The 15,772-nt window shown below is 45.0% G+C and overlaps 1 protein-coding gene across 4 annotated transcripts in view; it reads right to left on the bottom strand.

The window, feature by feature from the left end:
* The window catches only part of Shc3 (SHC adaptor protein 3), a 246,843-nt gene that overhangs the window by 152,096 nt on the left and 78,975 nt on the right, over nt 1-15,772 (bottom strand). For 2 of the 4 annotated variants that reach the window (XM_070033346.1, XM_070033349.1), the window contains exons 1-2: nt 11,414-11,609; nt 9,011-10,804 (exon numbers count right to left, since the gene is read on the bottom strand). In XM_070033346.1, coding sequence (XP_069889447.1) covers nt 9,011-9,496 — 486 coding nt within the window. In that variant the 5' untranslated portion in view covers nt 9,497-10,804; nt 11,414-11,609. Of the gene's footprint in view, nt 1-9,010; nt 10,805-11,413; nt 11,610-15,772 lie in introns of those variants that run through there. The other 2 variants (XM_070033348.1, XM_070033347.1) reach the window with 2 other exon arrangements.

Genomic DNA, 15,772 nt, shown 5'->3' with positions numbered 1-15,772 from the left:
ATATATGCTTCAGACTTTGAGAGGAATAAAATTAGAAGTAATTGGGAGGGTAATGAGTGAAGCTCACTTTTCATTCCATAGAATGGAGCATTTCATGGAGATACCAGAAGTTTTCTTCTAATAAGAAGTACTTCTAGATGGGTGCTGGTGACTCATATCTGTAATTCTAGCTACTCAGGAAGCAGAGATCTGAAGATCATGGTTCAAAACCTGCCTTGGCAGGAAAGTCCATGAAACTCTTATCTCCAATAAACTACCAAAAAAAATCCAGAAATAAAGTTGTGGCTCAAATGGTAAAGTGATAGCTTTGAGCACAAAAGCTTAAGGACAGTGTCCAGGCCCTGAGTTGAAGCCCCAGGACAAACAGGGGGAAAAAACACACTCCAATGAACTGAAGAACTGATTAGTAAATTGATGGAGGAATAGTGATTAAACAGATAGATAGAGAGTGGAGGACTGGTCAAAAACAATCCAGAGCTGGGCGCTGGTGACTCACTCTGGAGTCACCAGCTACTCTGGTGTAGCTACTCTGGAGGCTGAGATCTGAGGATCTGAGGTCTGAGATCTGAGGATCACAGTTCAAAGCCAGCCTGGGTAGGAAAGTTCATGAGGCTCTTATCTCCAATTAACCACCAGAAAACTGGAAGTGGTGCTGTGGCTCAAAGTGGTACAGAGCTAGTTTTGAGTGAAAAATCTCAGGGACAGCACCCAGGACCTGAGTTCAAGGCCTATGACCAACAAAAACAACAACAAAAAAAGGAAATGTAATCATTCCTAATTTATGTAACTGTAACCCCTCTGTATATCATCTTTATAATAACAATAAAAACTTTTTTGGGGGGGGAGGGTCTGGTCGTGGGGCCTGAACTCTGGGCCTGGGCACTGTCCCTCAGCTCTTCAGCTCAGGGCTAGCGCTCTACCACTTGAGCCACAGCGCCACTTCTGGCTTTTTTCTTTTTTGCTTATGTGGTGCTGAGGAATTGAACCCAGGGCCTCATGCATGCAAGGCAAGCGCTCTACCACGGAGCCACCTTCCCAGCCCCAATAAAAACTTTTTTAAAAATTTAAAAAGGAAATTATTTTCAGGCATAAAGGGAAGGTAGGAAGAAAGGCTGCTTAGGGTAGAGAAGACCTAAGGAGGATGTCAATACAATTACATAGTAAGAAAAATAAAGGTAATTAATACTTAACCCTTAGTACTTCCCGATTATTGTACCACACTGTACATTGAGAGGTTGAATCTATGATATCTATGTGATATATGCAACTCTGAAAACCACCACTGTATACCTCCTCCTATATCCTTACATGGAAGAGTTATCCCTGGCAAACACTGAAAATTATACTACATTATCCAGATAGCAGATGCTAACCTATGCCACCATACCCCTATCCTGGGATCCTGCCCAAGACAGTAAACAGAGGAAGCAGGGGGGTGAGAGTGGAGACAGTGAAAGATTGGGTGTCCGTGGTTCACAAGGGGACATCACATTTCTACAGGATAGCCATCATTTTCAGAGTATTTTCTTCTCCCACCTCAGGTAATAAGTCATTCTGCAAACAAGGTTCTTATCTATTACAGGAGTTGTGACTTCCAGTGAAAAAAGTCACAGCTCAGTTATTTAGATAGTACAGCCACCACTTCTTCATAAATAGCAGTTCTTTACAAAGTAGTTTCTACATCCCAGAGGATAGCAATTCAGAACTCTTAGCCCTAGGAAGGAGTAGGTAGGCAGAATGTGCCAGAAGCTGCCAAGCTTCCATGGGTCTTACCAATCTGGACAGCCAGAGGACAGATAAAAATGTCTTAGAGTCAAGGGGGAGGAGGAGCTTAGGACCAAAGGACTCTAGGGCCAAAAAGCACCAATGTCCCTTGCCCACCTGTCAATCAACCTTCCATGAATAGCTGTACTTCCTGAAAGAACCTCACCCCTGGCTAGTCCCACTTTCTGGGAGGACTTATTTATTACAGTCTCTTTAGCTTAGCAAAACCAAACAGGAATATGGAGAAATATGAAGATACAAGAAGGACACAGCACTAGTGACTCAGCCCTGTAATCCTAGCTACTCAGGGGGCTGAGATCTGAGGGTCACAGGTCAAAGACAGCCTGGGAAGGAAAATCCATGAGACTTATCTCCAATAAACTACCAAAAAGAAACCCAGAAGTAGAGTTGTGGCTCAAGTGGAAGATCACTAGCCTTGAGCAAAAGAAGCTCAGGGATAGTGCTCAGGCCCTGAGTGTGAGACCCAGGACAAGCACACACACACACACACACACACACACACACACACACACACACACACACACACACACACACACACACACAATTCACAAGAGCAAATCTTAAATTGAGAAAAAATTGTACATTATTACTGTTAGGCTTAATTACAAATCAGGAGTAAAATACTGTTTCCAGCTTTGTGATCAGATACTATGACACAAACATGCATTATCTCCTGGGTGTCTGTGGAGAAGCTGTCTCTTAACACCCACGATGATGACACGTGCTGCTGCTGCACTTGCTTCCCCTCAGCTGGTGACACTAGACGAACACTTGGGTCACCAGGTAAAAGTGGCAATTTGAGCCTTACATTCTGTGTAGCCAATATACTCTGAGAATCTTCTAAGATAGTCATCTTACAGAACGGAAAGGCTTATTTGGGCTCACTGTTCAGAGACTTTAATCCATGGTTGCACGGCCCCACCAACCATAGGGCTGAGGTGAAGTAGCACATCATGAAGCCACTATGTGTCAGAGCAAAGCAGTTTGCCTCATGGCAGCCCTTAAGTAGAGAGGTGGGAGGGGCAGGATACCAATGCTCCCTTCAAAGACACGTCCCCAATGGCTGAACTTCCTCCTATTATAGTCTAATAGTATCTCTGCCTTTGGTGGATATTCTAGACTCAAACCATGTTACTTCACAGGCTGAGTTACTAGTTTACCTCGTATACCCATCTTCTCCTTCTGTGCTTATCCACTGTAAACCCTAAACAAGGTTCTAAACATTTCTCTAATTGATTTCCATAGAAACTATAACAAAATCTGAGACTCTTCCAGTTGACTTTATGTTGTCATCTCTCATTCCACATCCCCATAAAATCAGAGTAGGAATCCTCCCCCCACACATGCTTCATAGCACAGTGGGGTGGGGTTGAGGCATTTTAAGTAAAACTTCAAAAGTTTATGTATAGGGATGCTGGAAAGGTGGCTCAGTGGTAGAGTGCTTGCCTTGCATGCATGAGGCCCTGGGTTCCATTCCTCAGCACCGCATAAGCAGAAAAAGCCAGAAGTGGCTCTGTGGCTCAAGTGGTAGAACGCTAGCCTTGAGCTAAAGAGCTGAGGGACAGTGCCCAGGCCCTGGGTTCAGGCCCATGACCAACAACAACAAAAAAAGCTTATGCATAAACTTGCAATGTATGTGTTTGTTTGAGTGGACCAAGAAAAACTTGAATATTTGGTTAAGCATTGCTCTGGGTGTGTCTGTGAGGGTGAAGCTGGTTAAGATGAATATTTGAATCCATAGGCTGAGTAAACACATGGTTCTTCCCAATGCAGGTGGGCCTTGCCCAATTAATTAAAGTCCTGACTAAAACAGAAAGTTTCATTATCCCCCAAATAAGAGGGAATTCCTCATGTCAGACTGCCTTGTGGGGGGATATGAAGTTTTAGACTCAAACTGATACACCTGTACCAATTGCATTAGACGTGGAGAAGAAATCACCTCATTCACAATGCAGCACTTGTACCACAGCAAAGCTCTCGAGCCATAGAGATCAACCCTACCACAACTGTGCCTCCATCACCTCATTCCTCCCTCAGTGAGGATGGCAAGATCCAGAGATGTAGGCTGATGGCTCAAGGGCATAGTGAGCAAGAACCTGGTGCCTTGCCTCTCAACAGGCCAGGACTAGGCCTTGGTGCACCATCACCCAAGCAGGAGCCAAAGCCACAGATCAGCACACCCTCATAGGAGCCTGTGGCTGGACAGGCAGTCTAACAGATTTCCATGTTCCACCCTGGACTTTATTTAAAGGGTATTCTGCAGTCCTCAAAAATATGACAACTAATCAAAGGCAAAACTTGGTGGGAAGGCAGAAGTACAGAAGTCTTTTCTTTTTAGGATCAAAGTTTTATTAGTAGCTGATCTTTCAGAATGATTTTGTTTTTAAACGTGAATAGAAATAGATGAGCTCACTGGGTATTTTTAGCAATATGGCATTTTTCTATTTTCTAATGATAAAGAAAATAGCTCCCACCAAAAGACATCACAAATTGTCTATTGTCAGTTGTTGAGTGTGTGTGTGCATGAGTATGTAATGTGTGTAGTAGGGTGGGCTGGGGGAATGTGTACATCTATGATGTGTGTGGTGCATGTATGTATATATATATACATACACACACATACACACACATGTGGAGTGTGCTTTTAACACTTCCCTGCTGTATCATGCAGTTCAAAGTTGAACCTCATCAGTACAGGACTCTTTAAAACCTAGCCTTGCCTGGTACCAGTGGCTCATGCCTGTAGTCCTAGCTACTCAGAAGACTGAGATCTGGGTTTGAAGACAGCCCAGGCAGCAAAGTCTGTCTTACTGCCAATTAACCACCAAAATGCCAAAAGTGGAGCTGAGGCTCAACTGGTAGAGTGCCAGCCCAAGAACCAGCACTAAAATCAAAAACAAAAACAAAGAAAAACCCTAAACACCTCCTCCTCCCTCTGTAGACATGTCTGACTTTTTCCTTCTTCACATTTCCTTGAATATTGCCTTTGAAGCTGCTAAGCCACAATAGCAGCTCTAGGTGATCAGTGTTCCAAACAACCTTGACTTTAAGGCAATAGAATTTCAAAGTGGGCAATGCCATCACTGACAGCCATTTGTATTTTGGTTACCCTGTTAAGCTCAAATATAAACTGAGTTTTAAAAAGAAGTTGAACAAAAATATTCATTGTTCTTTGATGTTGGATTTCTTTTTCTTTCCTGTCTATCCAAAGCATATTTTCTTGTCTTTCTATGTTACCACAAGTTTGTTTGGTTTTTAAGTGTCTGGAATATTTAGTGAGGCCTGGATGATGTGAGGATAGACCTCGGGACTCCCTGGGTGCATATTCTGCTGCATTTGACAGAAAGATGGAGGGTTGCAGGAAGGACAAATTAAACTTGCTTTGAGCTGAGCACCTGTGGCTCACGCCTGTAATCCTAGCTACTCAGGAGTCTGAGATATGAGGATTGGGGTTCAAAATCAGCATGGGCAGGAATGTCTCTGAGTCTCTTATCTCCAATGAGCCAACAGAAAACCAGAGGTGGTGCTGTGGCTCAAAATGGTAGACCACTAGCCTTGAGCAAAAGAGCTCAGAGACAGCACCTAGGGCCCTAGTACAAGCCCATGACCAATAAAAATAAAATAAGTAAATAATAAACTTGCTTTGAGCTTTGAATTCTAGTGTTGCTCAGAAACATTTTCCATTCTTCATTAATTAATACCATAAGCTGCTGCTAACATGATTTTCTGCTTCCTAGATGACCAATACTCTTCCCCCTTCAAACACATACACACATTTCAGTATTCATTCTCCAGTGAGTAGATGAAATTTAAAGATGTATGGATCATCATTCTTGTGTGCAATGCCCTAATATTACTTGTGATTCATCGGCATTTCTATAAGAGGAAAAACTTTCATATGATTGTTCTGTATACAAATTTTCAAGGAAGCTGGAAAACATCTAGGGCCTTTTTCAATTTAGAAAAAAAAAAAGAGTACAACTACTATAAGAGGCAACTTAAAAGATGCTGGGTCTGTGAGTTAACTAAGAGCTGGATACTCCGTCCCCACTCCCACTTTACATCAGTATCCATTGATTTGAGCCATTTTCTCCTGCAGTCACTTCACAATCACCTTGGGCTCTGGGAAAGACTGGATTTACCACCAATAAGTATCTTGTAGAAAAAGACAAACTGTCCTTCAGTTAGGCAATGCCTTCTTATCATCTTGTGGCAAAAGGTGAAACTGGCCTAAAAAGAACAGCTAAGATCTCAGGAATCCACCAGCCATGCAACTTGTTCCTGTTCCCTTCCAGTGGTGAAGCGGTAATGTCTTTAGAACCCCATCTGAGCAATATTGAAACAATAGACTATCAGGTCACCTGACACCACCTCTGCCCACCTCTGAACATGCCTGTGATTTGGGATTATTTTAACTATGCATACCTTTTCATCTCCTATCCTCAATTTTCCCTATAACTAAGACAAATGTCTGGACCACTGAAGACAGCTGAAAGATACATTGAAGTGCTGTCTTTCCATGGCTGCCATGTAATCAATCTCCTTTATCTAACTGTCTTTCACTATGTGGTAAACAGGGGCCAGATAAAGAGACATGGCCCTAGAGGAATGGCTCAAGTGGTAGAGCACCTGCCTATCAAACACAAGGCCTAGAGTTCAAACCCCAGGACCACCAAAAAGAAAAATACATCAAAGAGAATAGTAAGTCTTTTCACAAACTCTAAGCCTTCAGATTTTATAATTGATATTCAGTCATATGATTACTCATGTCTATCTACCAAAAGTAAGGATTGTTAGTATTATGCTCACCTTTGGTACTCAGCTCCACCCAGACCTGAGCCCCTCCCATCCCTGGAGTTCCCTCCACACGGTTGGCCCCTCCCTCTCTCCTTCCAGACCCACCTGAGCTCCCATCTACCTCACTTCCGACCTTCAGACCCTCCTGCTATCTGGATGGTGAAGGGTGCCATGTGCTCCCTCTTGGGGAAAATATGGCTCCTCCAATAAACCTTGTAATAACCTTTCTCCTGTGCCTGCCTACCTCTGCGTGGTCCCCTGGGATGGATGTGTTGGATCCTTCAAGGATACCAAATGAATTACTCAAAAATCAGTAAATAACACCAAATTAAGTTTTATGCCAGTTTCATGACTTTAAAATAAGTTTGTGGTTTTAAACAATATGGTAGGAGTTTGCATGTGCACCAACAGAGGGCCATGTGATCATTTGAATCAAAGGTGCACACAAGAAATGAAATTATCCTTCAGTGTCTTATTTCCTTTCTGCGTGATTGCAAACTTCTCCAGGAAAGCAGAGACCACGGCTGAGTTTATGTTCACATGATACTGAGGGGGTGAATCAACCACAGTATAGAAGACTCATCATGCCCTCTGGCCCCCTGGGTCATTGAGATCCCAGAATATATATGAACTCCAAGCACATCCAGTCTGACATGAATCTTGGAATAACAACTGTTGGTGCTAGGCTAATTCACAAAACCAGACAGAATAGACACTAAATCAGACAGAATAGACTTAGTATGTTTGTCATTGTTTTGCCACATCTGATCTTTAGAACTAGATGCCTGTCTTCATTTTAAAGCAAAACCAAAGCTCTGAGAACTGTCTCTCAATTTGAAAGCTACCCTCTATGATCTACATGACATATATAAGTAACTTACAGCTTTGCCAAGATCTATTTGTCTATTGCAAATGTAGGCTTTTTTTGTTGGGGGGGGGGGGAATAGCAATTGTAATACTACAACTCTGGAAGTAATTAATATACTCTATTAATAGTTAACCTCAAAGTTGTCAGGGCTTTTTGTTTTGATTTTGTTTTAGCTCCTTGATAAATAATTTAAATAAGCAATACAAGAAGAATATTCATTTTTCTTTATGGTAAACTGAACTAAATGTGCATATCTTATGCTGATCCCTTTTGACAAAATACAATGATCCATATTCAGAAGCTGAGGAAGCAGGTCAAATTAGAATGCAGACTCAAGAGGGGGTGAGGCTCTATTTTTAACACCAGTGGTCACATTGTTTAGAGGTGCTTCTTCGGCAGTTAAAGATAACCCACAAAGAAATGTTACTTTGGTAATTTGATTCCAAAATTCCCAAGATACTACATTTTCCCTGAAGATGCATTCTGCTGAATTTTTGAATTGGCTCTGCAGCTCTTATTTACAGATATAGTAGAGGTTTCTCAATGAAATTAATGCATGTGGAGTAGAGTTTGTGGCTCATATCTTTTCAATAAAAGAATCATGTCCTGAGTAAAATAAAGCCATCTAGATTGTTCCCTGCTTTGCCTGGAAGTGTGTCCAGTTGTAAGGTTGTGTCTGGCTACCGAAAGCATAGGCAAAAGGAAATAAGAGCTTGGCAGATTAACTGAACTGTGGTCAGTATTTGCCCCTTAACTATCATGGTATGATTGAATAAGGGAGACATTCTCCTAAGCACATTATGATTTTCTAATTCTTTACACGGCAAGTAAAACTTTTTTGTACCCTGTGGCTCCCTGGCCCAAGCTAAGGCCCCTTGGCGCCTATTTAAATGGAAGCCTACAGTTACTGGAAAAAATAGTCCCGAATTTTCTTCTCTCTGCTGTAAACCAAAACCATGCCTTAAGGAATGAAAGACAACATATCAAAGATAACTTTTCTGGACCAGAAAGTACAATCTGTCTGCTTGGAAGCAAGACAGATTTGGTGTTGCCCTGCCAAGGGCTGTGGTAGAAAGAACCTGTCCACCCTACCACCAGGGAAGGCGCAGCAGGCACCGCCACTCTGCGCTTCTGTCCTGGCGGAGGGGACTGCCCACAGCTTCACAAGTGTGTTTCATAAACATCAACTAGGCCAGACCTTGGGATAGGCACCCAGGGATAGGCACCTACAGGTAGAAGAGGCACTGGTTCTGATGAAGCCAGGTGGAAAAGCATGCCAAAAGGGTGGATCCCAGGTGAAAGCAGGTCCAGTGAAGCCACTTTCCCTGTCCCCCCACCCCTCCACCATGGATTCTAGAAAAGCACATTTCTAGTTGATCTGATTGCTAAGGAGTGCACCTCTCCGGTGACTTCTGAGGCAGGGAGTGTTCCCCACACCCTGGGGCTTCAGGAAAGGGGTCGGTCCCCAGAGAGTCCCCCATCCCACCCCCCACCCCCCAGGATCCTCTCTGCCAAGTCGGCCCGCCCGCCTCCACCCCCTCCCTCCCTCCCTGTACCCACCTTGACGACATAGGTGACTCCGGGCCCCAGCACCTGGTCGCTGGAGTGTGGCACCCCCCGAGGGGGCCTGGGCAGTGGCTCGTCGCCCGGCCGGCCCTTCCTGCCGGTGCTCATGCTGACAGCCGGGGCGCGGGAGGCCGGGGGCGCGCTGCTGTCCCGGGCGGCCAGGCTGGGCGCGCTGCAGCTCCCCGAGAGCCGCGCTCCCGCCCGCTCCCGGCCGGCCGACGACAGGCCGCGGAGGCCCGAGCTGGAGAGTTTCAGGTGGGACACCTTGTGAAGCAGGTGGCCCAGGCTGCCGGGCCCATCGTCGGACGCCTTTCGCAGCCCCTCGCCGGACACCAGGTAGGGGGTCGCCGCCCGGGTGGTGCGCTCGGCGGAGACCTTGCTGCCACGGCCACCACCGCTTACCGACAAGCTGTGGAGAAGGTCATCGACCGATGTCACCGAGTCATTCCTGAAGCGGTTGTACTTGGTGCGTGGAAGCATGCCCCTCTATGGGCTCGCCGCATCCGCCCCGGCGCTGCTGCTGCTGCTGCTGCCGCCGGCCCCGGCGCGGGCTGCCGCGCATAGCAGATGAGCCTCGGTTCCCCCCCCCCCTCCCCTCCCTCCACGGGACAAGGAGCAGGGAGGTCCTAGGACAGTCTTCCAGAGGAGGGGAGGGGGGGAGCGCAGGAGTGAAGAGGACCGAGCCCTCCAACCATCAAAAGCCAGCAGAGCCACAGCCGCGCAGCCCCCGCCCGGGAGACCGCCGCTCGGGGTTGGATGTGTGGTTTGCCAAAGTCATAGTTGCCTCGGATGGAGAGCGCCCAGCTCTCACGGAAAATGCATGACTCACTGTGAGAGGAGACCCTTCTCAACAAAGGCTCGGTGAGCACTGCGTATCACTTCCTGTATCAAGAAAGAGGAGGAAAAAAGAGGGGGGGGGGAGAAAGAAATCTGACATCCACTCGTTGACAGCAACTGGAACCAATCGCTTCTCAAATGCCTTTTTCCCCCCCTACCTTCCCAGATATTTTCTTTCCAACCTTTTTTTTTTCACCCCCCCATCTCTCCCCTACCCTCGATCCAGTATCTGTGCCAAAGGGTAAATCCAGTTCCTTCCAATGATCAGATGAACTTTTTGCAAACCAATTATTCCGTGGTAGGGTTGTTGTTGTTTTTTTTTTTTTTTCTTTTCTGTTCTCTCTTCAGCTCATCTGTGTGAGCCCTAAAGCCGACAGGGAAGCATTAAAATGTGACGAAGCCTTTTTCCCCCCACTTCTGAAGAAGAAGTCTTCAGTGGATCCTGATGAATTCTTATTCGGAAAGCAGCAAGATTTTAAAATAAAAACTGAAAAAAAAGCAAAAGACAAAAGAAGGAGAGGATATAGTCACCCCTACTTGAACATAAAATACCAGTTTGATATTGGTAGGTTCAGGGCTTTTCTTTTCCATCTTAGATCAACAGAGCAGCCATGACGAATGTCTTTGTGGCAATGCAGCTCTTCCGGAAAAACATTTTTTAAAAAACTAAAAAATAAATCTGCGTATGAACTTCTGCACAGTGCATCTGTCACAGGGTCTTTCCTGCTGGAATACAGTGGTCTTTCTCAGCCAGGGTTAAGTTAAAAATACATTTCCAAAAAGGAAAAGTGCTTCTTTGATAGGTGGCAACAGGCTCCAGAAATCCATTCCAAAGAAGAGGCAGCTTTTCAAGCTTCTTTCCAACAGAATGTGTTTAAGCTCTGGGAAAAAATGACTAAGAAATGCGACCAATACATTTCAGTGTTTCTTCCGTCACTGCTGTTCAGAGCCCTGCAGTCAAGAAGAAGAAAATGCAACCACTCAATAAGAGGACGTCAAATCTACGGGGGGGGGGGGGGGGGGGAGTGGAGGGAGAGAGATGCTTTGGGTTCTTTTGTTTTGTTTTGTTCTGTTTTCCAGGAGTCAGGCTCAGGCCTTGCAGTGACATGCATGTGCAGGCCTTCTTCCTCCCAGTTAGAACAAGGCTTTGGCAGCCCCTAGAAGGTCTGCTCCCAGACTCTTGAGACCCACTTAGCCCTTCCTCCATGATGTCTGCCAGTCAGCCTTACACAATTAATAACCTGCCACACAGTGAGTGACACACGAGCTGTCAAAGTGTCCCAGTAATTCCCTCTGCAAACAAATGAATTCACCTCCAGCACACAATCATCAGGTCACCCCGAGTCTCCTCACATCCAGAACTGAACATGGGTGACACATGAGATCGAGCTTGGTGGAATGGGGGTTTCATGAGTGCCACTCATGAGGGGCACCCAAGCGAAGCCAGCTCCCAGGAGACAGGAGTGCAAAGAAGCCCCGCCATCCCCCACCCAGGAAACACATCCCCAAGGCCTCTCCTCTAGTGCTGCAGCCCTAGCCAAACAGCCACCCAACACTCACTTTTTTTTCCTTCCCCTCGCTTGCATAGCAACCACAAATGCACACCCCACAGGCAATTTTGATGGTTATCAGAATGCCCCTCAAATCTGAAGCCAAACAGCCCCGTCATTCTCAAACCGTGCTCTTCATTAGAAGCAGACAAAAACTGTAAAAAAAAAAAAAAATGTGAATGAAATGCTGTTTGTGTGAATGAAAGGGCTAGCGAGCCAGCGTTTCTGTGAATGAAGCCCGGCCTTGCAGCCGCTGCCAGGCAATCCCTCTGGGCTCCAGCGGCCTTAGCCAATGAGCAGCCGCGCCGATGACTCATTCAACAAAGGCTCGCTCAATAGTGGAAGATTCCATTTCAATCAAGGGCGGGATCTTTTATCCAACTGCAGTGTGGGAAGAAAAAAAAAAAAAAGAGGGAAAAAAATCCACCCAGCTTCATCACAAAGATGCTGGGGGCGGGGGGGGGGGGGGGAGCAGGAGAGGGCAGCTGTTATGGATAGAGATAGAGAAGAAAGAGAGAGACAGAGAGACAGACACAGAGAGACAGACACAGAGACAGAGAGAGAAAGTAGATTTAAAAGGAAATTCAAGAAGATCGGGTCATGTCTGAAAGTGAACAGGACCAGCCTCTTGGAGGTGAGCAGCGGGGCCCCAAACTTTCATTCACCCTTTCATCGACATCAAGCATCAAGGCGCATCATGAATGTGCCATTCGGTTCAGCTTTTATTATGAATGTACACTGAATGTGCATTCAAAGCCTAAGCTCCTGGCCCTTGATTTTCCTTTTATAAAGGAATAGAGAACACCTCTGTGGCTATCTTCAAGGAGGAAAATTCCAAAGCTAACAGAGTTAACCCTTTAGCCCACAGCAGACTTTGAGTTCTTTTACCTTATTGAGTTTTTTTTTGAGTTCTTTTATTTTTCTGAATGGAGGGAAAGGAGTGCTTTAAAAATGTGAATAACTGTACAAAATTTATTACATATGAAAAGATATATACCCAAAGACTATGATTAATATTCCAAGAGCATAATAGTGCAGTAAAACTACATGTATCTGTAGGACAGCATGAACATTTTGAAACATAGGAGAAAAGCAGAAAAGCCTAACAGTGTCTCAGCAGAGAATAGAGCTGCCAAGTCTCTCATTCACAAGATAGATCTTTATTCTCTCTGGGGAGTTGTGCAGGGTTATTTTAGGCCCTATTCCCCAAAGCCTAAGTCTCTGGTTTATCAACTGGAAACACCTAGAAATGGATGAGAGGAAAGATTACTATGTTAGGTAACGGTAAATTTAGACGAAATTTTCATAGAGTGTGTGATGGTCTGTACATAGACTGTCCTCTCTTAAAACTGTTGCAATCTAGGGGCTGGGAAGGTGGCTCAGTGGTAGAGCACTTGCCTTGCATGCTCAAGGCCCTGGGTTCGATTCCTCAGCACCACGTAAGCAAAAAGAAAAAGCCAGAAGTGGCGCTGTGGCTCAAGTGGTAGAGCGCTAGCCTTGAGCTGAAGAGCTGAGGGACAGCGCCCAGGCCCAGAGTTCAGGCCCCACGACCGGACCCAAAAAAAAAAAAAAAAAAAACTGTTGCAATCTAATCCTGATGAGGTATTATTTAGAGAGTAGCTACTTAATCTGACCATGGATGTTGAATGATCTGATTGAATCTCAGTGGCTTTATAAGAAGAAGGGGACCAGACGGGACACACACACACACACACACACACACACACACACACACACACACTCTTACTGAGCTACATTGGGACTTTGCCAATAGGAGACATCACCAGATGCAGCCCCATGAACCTTGGACCAGAACCATGAGCCATAATAACTCTTCTGGTCATGAGATTGTGTTCTTAGTAATACAAAACAGACTAAAAGGATCTAACAACATTTTTTTTTTTTTGGGTCCGGTCGTGGGGCCTAAACTCTGGGCCTGGGTTCTGTCCCTCAGCTCTTCAGCTCAAGGCTAGCGCTCTACCACTTGAGCCTCAGTGCCACTTCCGGCTTTTTTTTCTTTTTGCTTATGTGGTGCTGAGGAATCGAACCCAGGGCCTCATGCATGCAAGGCAAGCGCTCTACCACTGAGCCACCTTCCTAGCCCCCTAACAACATTTTTTTTAAGTATTCTGACTCTGAACCCCTGTGAAGGAGCTAACAGAGAGGTCTCCTTATCCCTAAGACCCTAAGAGATAAGCAGGGGGCCAGGAAACCTAAGGGCTAAAAAGATGTTTAGATATTGATAAAATCGTATCCTGGATTTCTTGTGTTAACAGAAAGACTTGTGACACACAAAAGGGTGTAACTGAACCTGAACCCTATAGAAAATGATAGCCCTAGTCTGACCATCCAAAGCTAAGAAATCCTCCAGTTTATATGTGGAAAGTGTCAATAATATAGTATTCAGTCTCAAGCAGTTAACAGCACATAACCTAATTTTCCAGGAATGATAACCTATGTCTACAAGCTTGAGATCTATGGGGGGCATTCAGGGCAGTTCTTAAGCCTTCCCAAATTCCCGTCTAGATAATGCATTTTGGCTTTGTTTTGCATCAAAACCTACTCCCGGTTGTATCTCCTTCATGTCTCTTCTTGAATTCTTTCTCAAACAAGACCAAGAATTTTTCACACCCTAGACCTAGTCAACAGAATCTAATAACAACAACATCCAGCATCAGTTTCTGAAAAGAGTGCAGAACAATGCCCACATTTCTTCCCTGTATGATCAGGCTGAGGGGTGGAAGCATCCTATCCATCAGAGTGTGCTGAGCAGGCAGGTGAGAGGGAAGGGTGGATATTTTAATTTTATTTATTTTATTTTTATTTTTATTTTTGTCAGTCATGGGGCTTGAACTCTGGGCTTGGGCACTATCCCTGCGCTCTTCAGCTCAAGGCTAGAGCTCTACCACTTGAGCCACAGGGCCACTTCTGTTTCTTTTTTTCTAGTGGTTCATTGGAGATAAGAGTCTCACGGACTTTTCTGCCGGGGCTGGCTTTGAACCGTGATCCTCAGATCTCAGCCTCCTGAGTAGCTAGGATTACAGGCGTGAGCCACTGGTGCCTGGCTGGTGGATTTTTTTTTTTTCACATAGACGTGTCCTGTGCTGATGACAGACTGGTTGAAACCTGAAAATGCTAAATTTGCCAGATGGCAGATGAGAAAAAAAAAAGTCAAGATGCCAGGTATGGTGGTTTATGCCTATCCCCATGCTCAGGAAGCAGAGGCAAAGAGGATCTTAATTGAATCCCAGCCTAAACTACAGAGTGAGGACTCTCCCCAGCTCCCCCAGCCCAGCCCCAACCAAATAATTCAATATAATTCAAATAATGTCAGAGGCAAGCTGTTTGCCAGTGGCTCATAACTGCAATCCCAGCTGTTCAGGAGAATGAGATCTGAGAATTGTGGTTTGAAGTCAACACAGGCAGGAAAGTCCATGAGACTTTTATCTCCAATTAACCACCAAAAAGCCTGAAGTGGAGCTGTGGCTCAAGTGGTAGAGTGCTATCCTTGAGCACAAAAGCTCAGGGTAGCACTCAGACTCTGAGTTCAAACCCTAGAACAACTAAAAAAAAAACGTCAGATTTTACAGAATAAATATGGAAACCCAGTTTAGTAAATTGCATGGAAGAATGAGTATGAAGAGATAGTGGTGGTTAGCAGTCATGACCCATCATAACTTGATGGATAAGTAATTCCAGCAAATGCCATAGCAGCAAAGCATAGCAGGTATACATGAAGAGTTTATATTCCATTTTGCACAAAAGAAAACATTGTGCCAAGACCACACTGAGTTAGGAACAAAAAGGATAATTTGCTCTAAAAAGGTAGATTAGTTGGGATCTAAATCCCTGGGACAACCTCTTGGATTAGCAGGCTGGAACTAGATGCAAAAGACATATTATTTTATTTTATTTTATTTTTATTTATTTATTTTTTTTTTGGTCATGGGACTTGAACTCTGGGCCTGGGCGCTGTCCCTCAGCTCTTCAGCTCAAGGGGAGTGCTCTACCACTTGAGCTACAGCGCCACTTCCGGTTTTCTGGTGGTTTATTGGAGATAGGAGTCTCACGGTCTCTCCTGCCCGGGCTGGCTTTGAACCACGATCCTCAGATCTCAGCCTCCTGAGTAGCTAGGATTACAGGCGTGAGCCACCAGCGCCCGGCAAGACATATTATTTTAAAACATCTTCAAAGCCATGTTTATGACCATGCCTCACTCCAATTTAAGGAGGCTGTATAAAGTGGCTATTGAGACCTCTCAATAGGTGATGGTGCACATCACTGCAGATCTTAGCAAAGAGAATGATAGCAACTGAAAGAGAGACAAAAAGTGAGTGAAAAATAACTAGTATTTATCTGGGACAGCAGT

Source organism: Dipodomys merriami, unplaced genomic scaffold, assembly GCF_024711535.1.
Source record: "Dipodomys merriami isolate MVZ:Mamm:240054 unplaced genomic scaffold, mDipMer1.0.p SCAF_22, whole genome shotgun sequence".
Classification (NCBI taxonomy): domain Eukaryota; kingdom Metazoa; phylum Chordata; class Mammalia; order Rodentia; family Heteromyidae; genus Dipodomys; species Dipodomys merriami.
Note: the sequence above shows the minus strand (reverse complement) of the source record. Positions and strands in the feature narration are given on the sequence as shown.